General features: G+C 40.8%; 1 protein-coding gene across 6 annotated transcripts in view; it reads right to left on the bottom strand.

The window, feature by feature from the left end:
- Window positions 1–865: 865 nt before the first annotated feature.
- ATL2 (atlastin GTPase 2) overlaps window positions 866–20,292 on the bottom strand; it is a 37,678-nt gene continuing 18,251 nt past the window's right edge. For 3 of the 6 annotated variants that reach the window (XM_065058909.1, XM_065058911.1, XM_065058913.1), the window contains 11 exons: window positions 18,559–18,693; window positions 17,058–17,162; window positions 16,169–16,219; window positions 14,053–14,109; window positions 12,907–12,999; window positions 12,489–12,627; window positions 11,458–11,585; window positions 9,245–9,301; window positions 7,938–8,009; window positions 4,911–5,342; window positions 866–2,852 (listed from right to left, as the gene is read on the bottom strand). In XM_065058909.1, coding sequence (XP_064914981.1) covers window positions 2,733–2,852; window positions 4,911–5,342; window positions 7,938–8,009; window positions 9,245–9,301; window positions 11,458–11,585; window positions 12,489–12,627; window positions 12,907–12,999; window positions 14,053–14,109; window positions 16,169–16,219; window positions 17,058–17,162; window positions 18,559–18,693 — 1,389 coding nt within the window. In that variant the 3' untranslated portion in view covers window positions 866–2,732. Of the gene's footprint in view, window positions 3,381–3,481; window positions 3,497–4,910; window positions 5,343–7,937; window positions 8,010–9,244; window positions 9,302–11,457; window positions 11,586–12,488; window positions 12,628–12,906; window positions 13,000–14,052; window positions 14,110–16,168; window positions 16,220–17,057; window positions 17,163–18,558; window positions 18,694–20,292 lie in introns of all 6 variants that reach the window. The other 3 variants (XM_065058908.1, XM_065058912.1, XM_065058910.1) reach the window with 2 other exon arrangements.

Here is a 20,292-nt window from a genome sequence, read left to right as displayed (position 1 = left end):
GACCCAAGTCTATCCTGTAACTGGCCTTTGGAGTCTCCTGTGTTTTTGCTTGCTCCCTTAGAGGGAGGCACACACGTACAAACAGGGCTCAGTTCAACCCCAGACACACCAGCCTGCACCTCCTGGCTCCTCCAGTTGCCTCATGCAGTAATTGCTGCACATTCCACCCAGACTTAGGACTGCTTTGATAGCTGTCTCCCAGGCCCGTTATCTTGCTGGCTAGAGCTGGCCATAATGCTCACACGCTGGCATACCACCTCACTCTGCAGTTGCTGGCACTTTGCTTTCCACTCCTCCAGCCTGCTGCCAGTGCAAACATGGAGCCCCTGTGACCCCAGGTCTCACTCCAGTTGCTGGTGCTTAGACCTCCACGCACATGGAGGAGGATGAGAAGTGGAGTTAATGGAGAAAACAGGACAATGTCAGACAAGAACACACACCAGCAATCTGTTGCCACATGACCAGCCTGTTTTGTCCTATTAATTCTGTTTCCCCACACATGCTCCTCCCAAAAATCACCCTGGCCCCACCTTTGATTGCACCCACAAAGTTGGGGTGTTTTTTTCACATTAATTCTGCAACTTCTTGGCAGCATTCAGGAACCCTCCTCCCCCACACACCTCCTGTTTCAGTCCTCTACTAGAAGGGTAGAGTGTGGATAAAACCTTCCAGCTTCACTGTCCCCATTCTGGACAGAGTTTTCCTGTCCTCATCACTGTTGGGTAAGCAGGGCACGGCCCAGCCTCAAATCTGACTCATACATTCTTGGGGAGCACAAGAAGCAAAGGCAAGCACAGCCTTCCAACCCCCTATGTGACATAGACCCCTATCATTTGACTAATAAAAGAGATTCATCACCAAAGCATTAGATTGTTTAAATAACTGTATTTAATCTGTACAGTTTGAGAGAAGATACCAATAAAATGCAACATTCCTTCCTCATCTTCAGCATCGTTCCCCTGGAGCTGAGCCCTCATCTCCAGAGGGCAGGTAACTACCACTCCCCTGCAGTTCTTTATGGTACAAAAGTCACAGTGTAATTGCTGTAGTCCTGGACAGATGATTTCCCTCACTCATGAGAGGGGAGACTGATAAAGCTCAAATGTTGATGGAAATTGTTACCATTTAGGAATGAAAAAAAAAAAAACCAACCCAAAACCTCAGCTATTGCACACAGTCATTTCCAGCAGAAACTACAGCAGTTAATTATTTAGCTGCCTTTACACTCCCCACATCTGAAAACGCCTTAATTGATACTGATTCAGTCAAGAGTGAAAATAGAACCTGTAACAAGATTTCAGAATGATACAGTTGTTGGAGGGCAGAAGCTGACAAGCAACTCCACAAGTCAAGCAGCATGCTTTAGAATACCAGGAAGTTCTCCTACACAGGGAGGGGACAGGAGCTAGACGTCATCTTTCAGAGACAGGCATGAGAGGAACATCAGCTTCAACAGAAAGCTATGAAGTACAATAGACAATTTGTTCATATAATTGTCAGGATAAGTATTTGACATAGTTTATGTAGTAGAATACATATCTGAACATTTTTTAAAAATAAGCACTAATTTCGTTTCATATGTACACAACTGATTTTAATCATGTACTGAAAATAAATTACAGGAAATAACTTTAAAATGCAACAGAAGACAAGAGTTTCACAACAAACATTCCCACTGATTTTCCCAAAGGGGTGAGAGATTGCAGTGCTCAAGGCAGGTAAATATCACAAATATATCAAAAAACTTCAAATTGTTGATGCATTCACACATTTACATGAGCCACAAACATTCCTTTACAGGGACTGCACTTAGCTACCACAGAACCAGGTTTTGCCATAAACTACAAAACTTTGATACAAAATCGTATTTATATATTTATATTTCATATACATGCCCTATCTGTGATTTTTTTTAAAAAATAAAAACTAAACACACTGTACAGACAATCCTAACTCATTGCTTGGTAGCTGTAGGCAACATTTTTGGATGGAATTTCTCCCCCAGTAGAATTAATGGCAATATTACATACATGAAGGCTAAACTGCAGAAAAAGACAGCTCAGTTCTGATATGCACCTCCCTTGGGACCAGGTCTGCGAGTTCAAGGCAAGATACCAAATGCTCTGACCCACTGCCCCCCGACAAGTCAGTTCTGCATCAGCGGCGTGATGAACCAAACATGCATTTGTGTAACACTGGTATAAAAGGCAATAAAGCAAGATACACATTGTAATGTAGTGGCTTTAACAGCTTCGCCAGCTCAATAGACAGAAACACTCATTAGAGGTGGCGAGGGGATGGTGCAGAGCTCGGTACGTTTGGTGAGGGTACACCTTACATGGGGCTGCTCACTGTACTTCCCTGAAATAACCCCCTGCAGGGGACAGATTCCCACTGTAAGCCAGAGACTGCATCAACTCAGACACCGGCGGAAGATCCCACGCACCCCCCCCACACACATGCAGGGTTCACCGGGACTACAGGTAACACAGACTCCCTCCCTCCCACCCCCAGCAGTCTCCATGGCACCAGTTTGTCTTAGAAGCAGAGCACTGACAAACTTACTCTTCCCAAGTGATGGCAGCAATCTGTGAAGCCAGTCACACTAAACTACTTCTACAGCTGATTGTAAACTTTGGTTTATTTTTATTTATTTTTCATTATTACTGAGTTCTCATGGTACAGCAAGCATGTCTAGGATGAGAGGGCAGAATTGAAGAGGAGATGAACTGTCAGTCTGTCTTTAGTCTGGCATGGTGAGACACCTGCTCGGTCAGGCCTGCTTTGATAGAGTTTTTTACAGACTGCCTCATATGATCCTCCATCAAATTATCACTCATGGGCTTCAACACCTGTGGAATGAGAAACGTGCAAAAGAAACAAAAAAATGAGGTAACCAAGGAAAATAAAATATAAAAACATACAAAAATATGAGACTTGAAATAATGAAAAAAAAAAAAACTTAGAATGCTGAAGTCTGACACGAACTGGAATGAACTGAAAGAGAAATGAGTTTTGCTGCTACAGTAATGAGGTTAAATCAGTCACATGCTATGAACACAAGTGATATCCCTCCTATACAGCAGTACTTCACTGAATTCAAACCATTTTACAGTTCCTAGAAGATGGATGTGCAATTCCATACCCTATATGCAGCATCAGTCTGGTATGGTTACAGCATTATATGCAGACCGGCCCAGACAGTCCAGCTTATTGTCCTACATGTGTAAGTGTGAACACTTCAGATACAGACAGTAAGTTAAAAATACTGGCTAGTTTTTCTTCTTGTTATTGTTGGATGAGAGTCGCTGTCGCGGCACTGATGTAAGAGCATGGCGAATCGTTCGGCGTCTAAGGACTTCAAAGAGTTTGGAAAACACCTAAAACATGAATTCAGCTGTTAGGAAAAGTAGCTCTTAGAAGGCAGCAGAAAAAGTCAATCAAGTTCAGAAAAGGAAACTGATTGCCAGTAACTTCTCACCTTCCTGGGACTCCTCTGAAGCAAGGAGGGAAAAAAAGGCAGAGATTCAGAAAAGAACAATAACAAGAACATGGTTTATCATCAGAGTGATTCAGACAGGACCTGCAGGTGCTTTGCATATCGTTGGTGATGTGCAACTGTAGCAACACCACCAGAAAGCTCTTCTGGAGACCACTTTCCTCTAGCCCCCAAAAGGCAATCTCCTGCTAGCATAAGCCAAATTGTCCTCCTTCCAGGCAAGGTCAGGAGTCAAATCAAGCCCTGTGTTTTCCAGGTATCCTACAGCAGCAGCTGCACTCAGTTCTACACATAGAACTGGCATCTGCTTTTCTCACAGTGCTCTTTAGATCCATGTTCCAAAACAAGAAGCTATGGTGGTACAAGAGAGCCTCAGTTTTAATTGCTAGTTAGGGTTGTAACTCAAAATTTAGTACCCTGATGCTCATTTTCCTCTTGTTACTAGAAATCCACTTTTTCAACTGCAGTGTAACTCATAACCTTACCTGGTTGCTCAGATAGGTCTAGCATACCACCAGCTACTACAAGCCTCAAACAGAGTAATTTTTCAGCTCTTGTTCTTTTTCAGCCTCTGTACAGAAGGCTCCAGTTAGGTATGTGGTTGTGCCTTGTAGATGACAATTTAATGTCATCTCAGGTAAGTTCAGTGAGCCCTTTGTTTCAAGTAACAAGAGCACCAGAGTGTTTCCTTTCTGCTGGTACTAGACACAGCTACTCTGACTGCTCCAAATCATACTTGTAAGAGCTGGTCAGGAATTCTTCACATCGGCTTTACTGGTACAACTGTATCAACTGGATTCAGGCAACAAAATCTCTGTACAGAAAGCTTTCTCCTCCATCTTTCATACTCTTACACTCACATTGTCTTTTCTTTCAGGAATTAAGTCTGTCTGGTATTTCTCACAACAGTTGTACCAACTGAAGTTGTCACAGACAACACAAGAAGTCACCAGGCAGTTCTTTCTGAAGTCTAAGTAGCCCTCCAGTGTCACACCATCAGGTGAGGTGAGAGGGCAACAATGTTTTTCACCTTTCCCATTTCTTGTACCACCTGAGATATTTTATGCACCACATCCACAGTGCAAGTTTATCACTTCAAATGTAGCTTTAAAAGCAGAATTCCTCACTCTGAAAACATAAGATTTTTAAAGAGTCCCTTCACTCTTTACTGTCCAAGCACCTATTAAGGCCTTTAAGTAACACTTTTTTGATAATATCTTAAGTTTAACATTCTTTGTGCATGGCATCTCTTACTGGAGAGAACAGTCACATTTCTGAGCTGATTTTCCCTTTGGCAGCACTAGCATTCTCCATTAGGTCTAGACCAGCTTTTCACTCACAGCACCAAACAGAAACTGTTCGATATGTCTGCTGAAAAAAGAAAGATTTTGCATTAAAAACAGATACCCACCTGTTCCCATATAGCTTCAGCGATCTGATCAATGGCTGTTCCAACTTCTCTGAATTCCCCAGAGTACTTAACATATGCCCAAGTACAAAACGATATAAGAGCCATCCCCAGCACAAGATTACACAGGGTAGCTATGGAGTTCATACCAAGGAACCCAGTCAGTCCTGAGGTTATATACATGGCAAACATGACTGCAAATAGAGTGGCAGGGGTACGAGCAGCATAAAAGATGTTTTTGCCATCGTTGTGCTTCACAAAGTTTGCATAGATCTCATCGATTTCCACTTCAAGCTGTTCCTGGTAGCGCCGACAGAACTCCTCCCCTCCCATCTTCTTCACTGAGCGGAATTGCCTGACAGCTGACTCTCTGAAATCCTGGTGCTTCCGCTCAAGGTCCGATGGGGCAATGTAAGGCTTATCTCCCCCACAAACCTGTTAGAGCAAGCAGAGATGAGGTCAGCACACCCTGAGTATTTCTGCTGTACAGAAAGCAAACCTGCTCCTTGCTGGCCCCCTCTTAAGCCAGCAGACTACCTCCTGCAGCTTTCTCGGCTCTGTAAGCTCTAGAGTCCTGTCTAAAAGTACTTTGCATCATGGCACAGCAAGCATCTTATCTGTCTGATCACACGCAGAGCTACAGCATACGGCTGAAGTCATACATTTAACCATTCCCTTTGGGCAAGCCCAGAAGGACAGGACATCCACCACACATACATTCCTGTTATGAAAATGAACACCAAGAGGCAGAGAAAGCTTGGTTTGAGGAAGGTTAAGGAGAACTCCTCAAGCCCTCCTCCTCAGCTTTTGACTCCTGGTCACCATCTCAGCAAGAGGGTCAGTACAGAACTTGGACAGAGCAGATTTTGTGCACTCAGTAAGTGTGTTCCTGTTCATGGCTGCCACTAGCAGGCACCACAGAACTCACCAGGCGATATGAATTAACAAGAACTAGCTGCCGACATCTTTAGCCTGTTCTTTCCTAGACTGTCCTCCAGGCTTCATTCTGATCAAATTGTGAGGGCATGTTTCTGGTGAAGGGATGAGACCATGGACTCAGATGGATACCTGTGATATGGACAAGTAACATCTTCCTCTCCTTGAATCAGCATGGGTATGAAAATGGTTAGACTCCAAGGACTCCTATTCTAAGACTGACTTCTGACCTCTTGAGGACTAGGATTAGGGATTACATAGGCCATTAGAGTCATATATATGGTAAATCAGCTCCAACTCCCCCAGACCCTCACAGTTAGACTCTAAAAATTGAAGATTCTTTCCATATGATGTCAAACAACAGCCTTCCCTCTGCTACCTGAAGGTATCCTTATTGCAGTGCTTGTCATCTCATGTCTTGAATGCAGCAACAACTTTAACTGTCTCTTGCTGTTATACCTTCAGCAGGACACACTGAAGGCCACTTTATCAGAGTACAGCATGCCCTTTCTGCCTCACACAATGTACAGCTTCACTGGCTAGCTTCTTCGAGGCAAACCTCACTGTTGAGATGCTGACATCCCCACTCTACCCGTTGCTCAAGTTTAACAAGCACCTGCTTATTCCTTACTGAAGTCTTCCACATCTGGCACAACTCCCTGGAAAATGGCTACTAGTCTCATCCTCCAAAATGGTCTTTCACATTGCCCTGACAACATTAAACACTAGGAGATGCTGATGCACTGAGATGACCACACAAATAAATGCCACTGTTTCCTTATACTGTGTGCCTGCACCTGTTGGTCCTTACACTCACGGTTATTGGGGACAGCATTTTGGTTAGACACACTCAGCGAAGGAGGGCCTTTGTTCATGAGAACTCCGAAGCTACAGTAAGATCTTTACATAATCCAGTCTTAAACCCAAAGAGCTCCCACTTCTGTTCCTAAAAATAGATATTTCAGAGCTGTGTCACATTAAGAACATCATCTGAGACATCTGGAAAAAAATATTTTGTGTGTATTTGTGTGTCTTTCTACAGTGATATAAAAATATAGAGTACTGGGGAACATTACTATGGAAACAAAGTCTGTTTAATAGAACATCTGTTCCTGTTTATTCCTTGCTCCAAGTAATAAACCTTACAATTGCAGTATCTCAACAGCCATTATAGATTCAAGGTAGGAAGGCAGACTTGACATTTATTATAAACAACCCATTTACTATTTGAAGAGATTTTCCAAAATGGAAACAAACAAAGGAGTTCCTCTACACCAGCAGAGCATTCTCAAAACAGCCTGCTAAAAACTGGAACTGCCTGGTCTGCCGCTAGCATAGGTCTTGCTCTAATTTCAGAATGGAAAGCTACTTCAGCGATTAAGACCAGAATTAGCCTAGTTAATGAGAAGCTATGTAACACGTTATCATACCTACTGGTCTTTTCCTGCTGTATTCTTTCACAATAAGCATAGTCCTGTTAAGCTTTACGAGATACGTAACTGTTCTCAGAATTTCCTATGATAAAACCTTGCATAACACTACACTGAATTGACTACATTGACTTCATAAGTCCATCCAGCCATTCATCTTGAAGTGGCATAAGTCACTAACCTTCAAGAGAAGCAGCAAGTATGAAATTACATATATAGCTTTTTCAGACAAGATAATTCTTGTATTTCAAGGGGTTTTTAAGAACTTTAGAATAATTTTAATATTTGTATTTTAAAGCTAACTAATGACCACAATTCAGAAACGTGAGACTATAATACTAGAGTTTTACCCTTGCACGACGCTGGCCCACCAAATGTCTCCTCACCTGTTTGCTCACTTCATGTCACAGGATTTTAAGATGCCAGTTGAGAGCAGCAGGGGGAACTAACAGCTGGTATTTCCCATACCTCCCTAGCAAATTCTGTCTCAAAGAATCCTAGTTTTGCTGCATCAGACATCTAAACTCTAGGCACAGTGCAGAAAACACACAAATACTGTCCTTAAGCTGCTGTTCCCCATTAACATGCACACAACCAACACAGAGTACAACAAGAAAACTGTCTGGAATTGCACAGACAGTTAGAAAAAGCTGTGTCATCATACCTGCTCCATGCCTTTACTGTACAAGTCTTTTGCTCCTGCCACAGCAGCAAGATTGTTTGCCTCGGCTGTTGCCTAGAAAACATTGAGCACCATGTGTCATCACAGCATTGCCAGCTAGTTACATACATGTAGTTACACTGCCCAACATGTCCCCACAGCCTCCAAAGCTTCCGATTGCCAAGAAAATGCCCCACAAAACAAGTAAAGGTTAGCAATATACATTAAAAACAGACTACTGACTAGGAGAATGTTTTCTTGAGCTCTCTAGTACAGCTGCAGACAAACTCCCATATGCTTGTACAGATTTTTCATCATGAGCAATCTCTTACAAATGCTCTGTAGTTAATAAGCAAATAAGGATCACTAAACTACTAAATGTTGAACCTGAAACATCACTATACCTGTGACAGATAAAAAAAAAAATAATAATCAAGCTGGTATTCTGCATTATATATGTGCATTTTTAGTCCTTATTACAAATTCTGACACTATTTTCGACCTGTGTTATGTCAGGGATAGTTATGTTAGTTACTGCTGCAAGATGACATCTTCTGTATCTCCCAGACAAATTTAAGGCATGCTAAGTAGAGGAAATGACATCAGCTTTAGTTTCATTGTGAAGAGTTTTCTGAACTCCCCTAAAGGTCTAAAGATTTGGTTCCTTGAAAGACAAGAAAAACACCCATGCCTTCATGAAGTAACACAGGAAGCCTAAAAAAGCGTTTAAAACTGACCCTAAAGGCCACAGTTTGGTGAAAGCTCTTCATCTCAAACAATTCAAGGGTTCACCATACAGCTTTACACAATTGGTTCGTGTTCAGATTGCTTTAAAGCTGATTACATCCTCTTTGGATCAACCCAGAAAAGAAAGCTCAATGCAGTTATCCATTCTAACAAGCCCACATAGAGCAGCACAACAGTGCTAGATAGTGGTGATATTACTATCGGCCTTCTCCATTTTATCTGCTACATCTGACACTAAAAACCCTCTGAATACAGTCTGAAAGATACTGACAAAATAGCAGGTTACAGGAAACACATGCTTAGAAATTGAAGCAGCCAAAAAAAAAAAAAAAAGCCCAACCAACCAGATATACCCCTGCTCCATTTGGTAGATGGAACTGAGGGAAAACACAAACGTGTACCAAGGCTACACAGCTCAGGCAGCTTTCAAAGTACACAGCTCCCTCAGCAACTACAGCTCTGTGCACAGGAGCTTCAGACCCACAGTATTCATGACCTTCAACTGCAAAGAACTTATGAAATACACATCATCTATCAGATTATTTGAAAGAAAACTAAAATACCTGCAGCATAGATTTTGGATGAGGTAGCTCCTCTCCTTGATAGATTTTAATATAAGCCTAAACAGGAGAAAGAAAAAAAAAAAAAGAGTTTTTACTAAACATTTATGATTGAGGAGAAGGAGAGAACAGGGATGATATACAGAGCTCACAGAATATTTCTTTGTAATAACACTAAATATTTAATCAAACAAATTTCTTCATACAAGTCTCACATTCCCACTGTTATCTCTAGTGCTTTAATCCCTTTACTTTCCCAGGGGAGCAGAGCACACTGAGGAGACATGGCCACTGTCTCAAGAAGTGATAGGCTTGACAGCAAGTTTCTGCTCCCTCAAATACTTAAGAAAGTCTTTGCTAGGCAGAGAATTTCCACCCTAAACAAATGAGTGAGGACAACCATCTCACACAGCCTTTCTGGCAAGAGGTCTGTTGAAACACACTCCAGTGCTGGGAGAATCAGTACTTACATTCCCCCTTGCTCCCTCAAAGTGTGGGAGGAAAAGAAAAATAACAGATCAGAGCACTAATGCAGAGAGAGCTGAGCTGCCAAAATACTTCTGAAAGTCAAACAGGCAGCCTACCCCTCTGGTCCCCACCCCACCAATCCTCAAATGTCTTTTCTTTCACTAGGGGTTCAGAAGGCTGGAAGAGAACACATCCTTCACGTCGTCTTCTCCAGCCCACAAGAGGGCCCATGGCACAGCTCTTCGGGATGGATTAGTGGAGGGGTGCAGTGGGCACTAGTAGCCATTTCAGCACTTTGGACAAGCTGTACAAGTTAGACCAACAAGGCCACTCTCAGCCCTTTCCAGGCCAGAAGGCTATTCCTCTTCACGCTACTACTGCTCTCCCCACCCAGCTTGTCTACGAGCCTCTGCCCTGAGGATTTTTCTCTCTAAAGGATGAGAGAACAAGGTTATCCGGGTCCTTATACACCCACTGCTCTAGGTTGTAGGACAACCTACAAAAATGTATAGAGTTATACAGGACTCTGTTCCCTCGACACCCTCCTTGCTTCTGTAGCTATTTCCTCCAAGCAAAAGCCCTCCAGTTTCCAACTCAGGCTTCACGATCTCAGCATTAGATGCACCATCCCCAGAGAGCAGTCCTCTTTAGTTACATAAGCACCGTGCTCCTGCAGCACCCTGTGCTACTGCTCCCAGGCTAGGTACAAGGAGTCAGTAACACAGCTTGCCAACAGGGGAGGTTTTACACTCAGTTTTCAGGGTGCAGTCCTTTCTGAACTGCTCTTGAACGCACACTCCCTATACTCTATAGGGTCAGGCGTTACTAGAGGAGAAATTGGAATAAAAAGCAACATGCAACTATGTAATACAGAGACTAAACATACGAGCTCCAAAGTGTTCATTTTACGCTTGTCAGAGCAGCCATGACTTCTGTATCCCATATCATGTCTTTCCTTTATAAAAAATTTCTTCATTTCACAAGCGCTAAGAGTTCTGGTCTCTGATACCTCCCTCGCATAGCTTCTTTCTTAACATCAGTCCAACTCTGTTCTATCTTTAACATGCATACTCAAAACTAGTAGTGCAAAATTGATCGCTTCTGGAATGTGTGCCGCTTTCTCCTACCAAGCCAACTGTCTAAGTCATTCCAATACAAAAAAAGGTTACACACCAGACCAATTCCTGGTGATGCAGGGATTATGTTATCACATTTCTGCTGGTGTCACCATGATACCAAAACAGCTCAAGAGTCTAACAGCTGCAAGTATCACACACAAATATTTCAGAGCATACAGTGGCACTGCACATTCAAGTGTTTCAAACGCATCTTCCTTGCATGATAAAAATCCAGAGGGGGATATCTGAAATTTTCACTGCTTACCCATAAGTTTAAGAGCTGTTTTTCTATCTGTACAATCTACATGCAACTTTTTTTTTTTTTTAAAAAGGCCACATATCCAGACAAACTAGGACTTAAAAGCAGGAAAAGATCTCTAATACAGTATTTCAGCCTATTTACAAACTAAAAAATACCAACACAACTTTGCCAATAGTAACTTGCTAAGAGCTACACTGTTAGGAAGTTTTGAGCCAGTTCTGGAAAGTCAGTGTAATGAAATGAAAATAAAAGTCAGTTGATCAGTGAGTGTCAACCTAGATATCTTATCTTCTCTGGGAACAACATGCCCTAAAATTAGAATACTCTTTTAAGCCATTAACAGAAATAATTAGTATGAGTTTGCTTACCTTGAAGTATTCTACAAGATCTCTACAAGTCACCTTGGATCCACTAATCTCTTTTTCTACCAAGTTTTCAGGGGCAAGCAGTAATGGTACCAAATTCCGCAGTTCTTTTTTAAAATCCTCATCTATATCTAATAAAAATCAACCAATTAAAAAAAAAAGTGGTTAGCTCTTTTTTGTTTGTTTGCTTGGTTGGTTTTTGTTTTGTTTTGGGGGGGGTTGTTTGCTTGTTTGTTTTCAATGTTACATTTCCTAAAGGAACACTGATAACCTGTGACCCTTCAAAATCCATAGCATCTAAATTCTTGACTACATTTCTAAGATACTTAAAGACTTAAATACATAGTACAGATGCAGTAAATTCTACCCACTCCTTAGTCTTAAATTCAGACCGAGAGAACAGGGTTCCATAGTCCTTGTAATATTTAAGGTATATTTACCCAATTATACCAGCAATCCCACAGGTCTGTGTTCTAGGCACAGAAGCGGTTGGCATGGCACTATCACAAACCCACTTTTTTAGCCTTTGCCATTCTGATACACTCCCTCTGACGCATGACAAGCAGCAATTGGAGGAATCCTGACTGCCTCTCATTCTGCAGTAGCAGAAGTCTGCAGCTTCTATTTTAAAGTCATTCCAGTTCTGATCTTTGTTTAGCAAGTTCTTAGAGAAAAGCCTTTCAATTTTAAGAAAGGCAAGTCTTCAGTTTTGTGAATTCTTCCCTCTGGAATCCTTATTTATCTTCAGAATAATTAAAGACCTTTCAGGTATGTCTCAAGTTATCAGATTACAATCAAAAGCTAGACACATAACTATATATGCATTCTGTCTGCCTGCTTAACTTTTTTACATTTAAACTACTAAAAAGAATACACAATGCACGGTTCCAAAGATTCCACAGTCCTACCTTTTAGCCCTACATTCTTCCAATCAAGGATTTTAATAGCCAACCATTTCAGTGTTTAACTTCCGTTACGAAAGAAAACTAATTCAGTTATTTGAATCAAGAAACACACAATGGAAAGCTTCCTACCATTTAACCTCCCATCAAAATTTGGATTTGTTGCAACTTTAAGACCAGGGTGGGGCAACAGGAAACAGCCAAGATTACTGAAACAGGAGTGAATATGCTTCCGTACATTCTGTAGCTCTTCATGTTGATTTTGCTTTACCTGAAGAAAAAATAACGGCAGTAAGAACTGCTATTAGTCTTGCACTACTGAAATCAAGATTAAATATCAGCTTAAAAGTAGTAAGAGCACAAAAATGCATTTAATCTTTCATCCTGAACCTAAAAATACCAAGTTCTAAACCCCAGAACTCCACACGACTGGGAACATCACAAACGTATCTTATTAGCACAAAGAGCCTGCTTATTTTGCATCTTTATATTAACGGCAAGTTGTCAATTGAGCTAAAAGACCACACTAGGACTACTGGAGATAACTTACCTGCAATCTTTTCTCTAGGAACTTTTTTCCTCCTTCCAAGCCATAAGCATGTTCATAAGGATAACTCCAATCTCTAATTAAGAACATTAGTGTCTGTAACAGGAAGAACAGCAGTGAATGGTTTGCATCATTACAAAGGTCAAAAAACACTATCACACATGATTATTTTAAGTAAAAGAAATGTCTAAGCTTGGCTGCTCTAAATGAAGTAGCCTTGTAGTTTTGTGGTGCAAGTGTTTGCTTGTTAAAAAAAAAAAAAAAAGGCAAAAAACCGACAAAAAACCCAAACAACCAAACCCACACAAACAACACAAATACAACTCACTCCTTATCTGAAAGGAAGTACCCAAGAGTCTCAAAAAGATAGCTTCCCTGTTCCATGGGTTTGCCTTTTGCTATCCCACAGGGATTACACTGTCCTTTCTCCCATCAGCTGAAGACAGAAAACAAACCTTGACATTACTCTTATATCAGACGAGGTGCTTTACAAAGAATGCATCATGCCTGCACCAATTGCAAGAACATCAGGGACTCACACAGGTTGTATATTCTAGAGACACAGGAGTCTTAAAACTCACCACTAACAGCAGTCAACTAGTACTCTATAGGTTAAGGAGGATACTTCAAGATTGAAAAGATCTCATTCTTTGTCTCCACCACACGGAAGAAGCTTCAAACCCTTCTCTGGCCCAGCAAACAGTCAGGAAAAGCTGGTAATTTTGAGACTTAATGGTAAAGCCAGTCATGCTTCAAGTAAATGAAACACAACATCCCCCTCCTCAATGCTATTTCTTAGAGGCCACATGACCTTTACTCAGAACCATGAATCACCAAAGACCAGCCATATTTCAAAGAGTAATGCATAAGAAGGCAGTGCAAAACTTCCCCTTAATGTCTGCACATCACCTGACACTTCCTTTCATTTTATACCTTGTCACTCAGGCAAAAAGTTGCACTTGCCCAAAATGCAATCCTCTTCAGCATTTTTCCATTGTGTTTTTGTCAAGAAATGTGGTGACAGGAAAGGAAAATCAGTCTTGTAAAGAACAGGCTAGCTTCAGCCCAACTAATTTCTCTTGATAGATTATCTTGAGCTCATTTTCTACACATTCAATTGTTTAAGATCCATTTAACACAGACAGTTACCTGAAAGGGCTTTTGGTAGATTTCTTCCATAGCTAGTCTTCCATATTCTGTAAACAACTGATAAAAAGAAGAGTAAGGGTGTCACATATAAAATATGGTTTTCTACTGTAGAAAATAAAGCATTTGTTCTTAAATCCTATTATGGTATGAGAATGACCAATACACCTCAAGAACGAGTATACAGATCCTCAGTAAAATTCAGAAAGGAGACACGATTTCCACTGGTTTCACAGTGCCATAACTGTTCACATATAACAGCCCTAAGTGGGTGGCCTGTGGGGTCTTCTCAGAGGAAAGATGGCTGTGTCTCTCAGCAAACCAGTTTCTAACACTTGTTTCCTAGGCTAAGGAGGTAAGCCTTTTTAACATTTGCCCCTTACTTCCAACAAAAGAATTATTCCTGGAAATCTCAAGGAAGTTGGCTAGAGCAAATGTATCAGGCATTTAAATACAAGCCAACTTCAGCAGTTTCCTACTTCAGCCCCTGACCTTAACTGATAATTGTTCTTTCCATCCTGTATAAAGGCAAGTGTCAGCTGTCTTCTCATTGCTTTCACTACCTTTAATACCAGCAGAAGCATTCTTCACTGGACTGAGTGCACCAGACAGCCCACAAGAACATGAATTATGGACTGTGCTGGCTGTTTCAGCAGAAATCAATGCTGTCAGGTGTTGACCCATGCTAGCCTCCTTACAGATCCTGGAGGTCAAGGAGGAAGCACATCAGTATCCTCTAGTACCAGGCAGCTGTTCTTTTGCATCAAAATTAACTCTTTGAACATCTCAGCTAAATTTTATGGCTAAAAGGACAGCTCCCTCTATGTTGATCACAAGAGCATCTGAGAACTTACAAGACTAATGTAACACAAATGAACTTCCACGTCCTTGTCACCCTAAGCAAAAGAAGCTCTGAAGTGGCCATGTAACCTTTGATTCTAACTCCCTACCCCATTCACTCGCCTGCTACACAGAAAAGGCAGCCAGAGAGGCTACTAGTATTCCAGAATAACAGAAATTTCCTTTTCCCTCAGCCCTTCCCTTCCTTGCCCCAACTTTAAATGCATGGGTGGCCCCTCCCAATGCTTATACTTATTACCTTTCTCTTCCCTTAAATCTCACCTTCCAGCGTAACAGAAAGGGATTGCTCTATTCAGACTGCACTGAGGCTGTCAAAGGACTGAAGTCATGAGGGAAGTCTGGCTTTCAAAAACTAGCCCAGTTTTTTTCTGTTTGTGGTGCTTAATTGGGTTTTGGGGGGTGGGGCTGCTGTTGGCCCAGTGATACAACACTGTTAACTGAGAACAGCATCACAAGACTATGTTTAGTTAGTGCTCTTCTACTTCCAGTATTGGCAGCCAGTCTTTTGCAGCACTCACCAAGACAGAAGGCCTTTCAATCAGAAGACATGTAAAACAGTTTTAAGCTGTGACAAGGTCATGGCCTGAGCACAGGCAAGCATTTGTTAATACACAAACTAGCCTTCCAAGCTATAGGTTTTAAGTTAAGGAGCTAAGGTTCTTGCACCATTCATGTGAAGCCAGAATCCACTGGCTTTTGACCACAATGCTCCATTAGAGGATGAAAAGAGCGGACAACCCTTTCCTGCTTTTGTTTCTAAGAAATAAAACTCTGAAGAAGTTTCTCAGTTGAAAAACTGGAAAAGGCTTCTATGTGGAAGATACTTTTTCTGCTCTAACTCAAGCTCCCACATTTTCTTAGAAGCTGGTTACAAAAGATCAGCCATTTTCCTGTTTTAGGGAAAAAGGAGAAACACTGGAATATTCTCAGAAAGTACTTCCATAAACCATTTTCCTGTCTCATCCTTTTTTGAATTTCAGAACTTACCATATAGAGAACAGACTTTAGAAAGATAAGACTTAGCCAGATTAGAAGCCTGTATTGTTTTACCCCTGCATTGGCACAGCAGAAGCATCAGAGTTGATGCAAATAACGTTGTCATTACAGGTAGTACTAGTTTTAGCATCAGGTCAGCTTCAGTGTTTCATATGAAGTAGCAGGCAGCTCCCAAATCACAGTTACATTAATACTGCTCTCAAGAACAATATCAAGACTATCAGTTCAGAAGCAGCTTAATATAAATTCAGCATATTCCTACCTGCAAATGTTGAAGGTCATCTTCCTGAATATTCTGGGACAAGTTGTATACCTGCAAGGGACAGTAAAAGAATTACAGTGTAACATGAAACCATTATCTCCATGTAATCTCTTAGATAACTTGAGTATTTTTATATTTTATATTTCTCCAACATAAATGACTGGGTAGTTAGTTTGCCAGATTTTTTTTCCTTTAAAATTCTTCTCAGAGAAATCTGTTTTTATCCAGGGAGCTTGTGACTGTTTCAATAGCACAAATACTGGACAGCAGTATACTCAAAAGATACATCAATAACGCACAACTCATCCTAACCACAGGGGGAAGAAAAAAAAAAAAAAAAGAAAAAAAAAGGCAACAAAAAACCCACCATACACACCAAAAACAAGCCCACAAGACAAAAGTTGTGTTCTACATATTCCTGTTACTTTCGTGTCATTTGTCATCCCTCAAAAACCTGCTCACTTTTGGCACATTTAAGGCACAAGCTTAAAAGTAGTTTTGAGTATAGTGCAAGAGAATTGTCAGAATTTCAACAGTATCAGCAACTGTAAGTTTAGCTGATCAGTGTAATTTCACCCCAAGCTGCATCTAAAGTCTTAAAGATTGCATAACACATCTGTATAGAAGTGGTTGCTACTTTGACTTTTTTTTTTTAGACTTCCCAGTTTAGTCAGCAATTTAACTCAGCTTGGTCTTTGATACCTTGATTCCACAGAGAAACTTATGTAGTATACTATACTGAAAATAAGGCCTTAAGTACAAAAGCTTGCATCGTAGTTGGAGGAAGATATGCAGGTCAACTTTCAAAGCATGGTTAGAGAGATTCTTTGCATGTTCAGGCTAGAGTATTCCTATAGCTGCCATTATTTGTCAGCACAGGTATTCTCACCTGGACAGAACTCGTCATGGTGCTCAGAGCAAAAACCGTCGCACAGTCTTTGATAGTGGATTGGCTATCAAAGGCACCTTGGGTATCCATGAGTAGTACAGCAACCTGGAGAGTTTTATAGAGTAGCAATAGTTAACCAAATTGTTACACTTTCAAAGTCCAGGCCATTGGGATAAATTGTTTCAAGCTGAGGAAGTCCCTATACCTACTTAAACCTCAACCAGCTCCCTGTGCACATGCCTATGCACACCTACAGCTTAGTAAGCAACAACTGCAGAGCCACATCATGAGGCTTAAAACCTTGTACTTGCTACACTAGTTACTTTCTCACACAGAAATAGCCTCCCCAGCCCAAAGCAGGTACAGTGCAGAGTAACAGACAATTTTCACTCCCCAAAGAACTTTGATCTCAGCTGATAATCCAGCATTGTTCATTAGAACTAAGAGTAAGATGGTTACTTAAAAACAAACAAACAAAACTATCTTAAATTGATCATTTTCAGAATAAAGCAAGATAATTGATCCTGACTGTCTGCTAGAATAATAAGGAATGAACTCATCTTAATGACAGAAGTTCATCTGTCCAATTTGTGTCTTTGGTATCAACTACAATTCCCTTCTCTTTCAGTTAGAGATGACTGATAAGCAAGAAAAAGTGAGTGATTTTTTTTCCCCCAGAGCACTGTTTTTCAGCCAGAGAAATATGAAATGTTAGCTATAAAATTTGATAAAACTTCCTGCACACTCCTAAGCCACTGTTTAAGATAAGTGTCCCATATTAATTGGCCATCAGATGTTTCCTTCGCAAATACAAAGGGTATGAAAGTTAATTATTTAAGTCATGGTTCAAGAAAACATTAATAGTTCAAGATACACCACTAATACTATGGAATAAACACTTATTAACAACATCAACACTTTTCAGCATGAAGATATAACTCTAAAGTTTGGTTGCAGGTGAACTGACTTACAGCTGAAAAAAGTGCACCAGTTTTGATTAGTTAGTGCCTTTTATCCCACTGTTAGGACTGTTAGTCCTCCTTTTTATGGACTAGCAGTTAACCATATGGAAAGACCAGCTTCTAGACACTGAACTTGTTCCCGGTACTTATAGCTGTGTGTTACATTTCTCTTGAACACAGCTACAACCTAGAACACATTCTTACCTCTCAAAAAACAGTTTGTTCTCACAGCATTTATCTATATATGTTACTTATAGACATTACAGTTTTACAGCATCCACAGTATAACCCACCCATCAGCCTGGACAGATTAGACTTTACCGAAACAAAGTACTCTCAAAATGGGACTATTGCCAGAGACTGAATCTTACAGCCAAGCAGGAGAACTTGTGCTTCCACTGCTAAAAGGTTTAAAAAAATATTACATGGATATTGAATGCAAAGGAAAGCTATTGATGTTTGAACTGCCTCCATGAAACCCATGGTATTAGAACAGAGGCAAAAATCCTTATAGGTACCTATTTAAGCCAAGCACTTACCTTTGTCCCATTTGGTTTATCAATTACAAACACTTCACTCCAAATCTGAATGCCAGTGGTTTCCCGCTCACATCCACCTCTCCACGTAAACCCAGTCAGTGGCTCAGTGTTTCCACCTATCCAGCAAGGAGAAGTCTAAAAAACAAGAAGAGAAGCTTATTTAAAAATAAGCTAGAGACTTTTATATTTTTAACATACTATGTTTTAGCAGACTTCCACATTATTCTCTCATTTTCCTCAGAACCAATTGACAACACTACACAAAATATTAAAACGCAACACTGCTCTGCTGTGTTTCAAGGACCATCCACAAAGTGTTGTGGAAGTCTACCATATTTCAGCATCTGCACAATTCCTCAGCCCCTGAAGAGTATATGTGTACAGTTGCACCCACTCAGAGCTAATGAGTTTTGTCCATCAATTCCACTTCACACTCATGCTCTTCTCTCACAGCTGAGAAATACAACTCAAGCAAAGTTGTAAGTAGCATGTATTTTAACTATGGGAACAGCTAAACCTCTAAAAGGAACAAAAAACTGATCTTGGCTTAATTATACATGTCAATCAACCCATCCATATTAAAATTTCATTGGCAGATCACCCACTTCAGAAAAGGTTATCAGAGAGTCAAGTACAGTTTGCAGCTAACATTTCTGGGTGACAGTACTGTAACGAGGTCTTCGGTCCTCAGTGACAGCCAATACACAAAGCAGGAGCTCATGAAGAAAAATCCAGCCAACATATGAGCACATTTGACCTGGAAATGTACTTTATATACTGGGCAAGTAATGTGCACAAACAGGTGCCCTGAAGAAGTTTCACTGTCATAGGTCTAAGTACACTGAAATCCTATAAGAGAGAAGTGATAGATAGACAATAGTTTAACTGATGATGGGGCTTCAAGAAAAACCTTTCACAGATTAGAACACACCATGCTGGCAGAACAGAAAGATGTTTAATGAATTTGCCTCTGACTGCCCAGAGAAGATCACCAGCCAGGAAAGTGCTCTTTGAGAAGGTCAAAGGGGAGACTTCTCAACTAGACTATGGTCTCTACCTTGCAGACTCAGCACTAGCTGTTTTCAGAAAAGAGCTCAGACACATCTCAGAAAACAGCAAGAGCACCCAGGGGCTGTACAGAATAGAAATACTTACTGCAAATAAGTAGAACTGTTTATTTCTAAAGGTGAATGGGAAAAACAAAAAAAAAAACACAACACACAAAACCTGCACACATTCCTCATGCCTAGCAGCATGCAGAGAAAACCACACTAAGAGGGAAAGATAAACAAGCAGCTCTGCACAAGCGTTCTCCCGAATGATAAGTGCATGCCATTCAGCTCTGCTATTTGGATCAGACCTGGCAAAAGTACATGAGACGAGCAGATAAAAATTCAGAAAGTAAACTCGGGTATCCAGATGAAGAGAACCACAGCTCTTTACAGGTAGGTTGGTAGAGGTTTTTTTTGTTTGGGGGTGAGGTTTTTCTGGTTGTTTTAGGTTTGTTTGTTTTGCATGCACATACACCCCTGTCAGAGAGATTAGGCAAAACCAGAACAGCTTTACCCTGGAGTGTTTTATCCTAGAAGATGCTATACATCCACTGACCACCCTAAAAACCAAAGCTCCAGGCCTGCTTTGGGCTTTAGTACACTCCAGGATACAGTTCTGAAATGCTGAACCAAATTTTGCAGGTGTATGTCAATGTAGCTTTTCTTTTTTTTCAAAATAATC

The sequence above is a fragment of the Columba livia genome, chromosome 3, assembly GCF_036013475.1.
Source record: "Columba livia isolate bColLiv1 breed racing homer chromosome 3, bColLiv1.pat.W.v2, whole genome shotgun sequence".
NCBI lineage: Eukaryota > Metazoa > Chordata > Aves > Columbiformes > Columbidae > Columba > Columba livia.
Note: the sequence above shows the minus strand (reverse complement) of the source record. Positions and strands in the feature narration are given on the sequence as shown.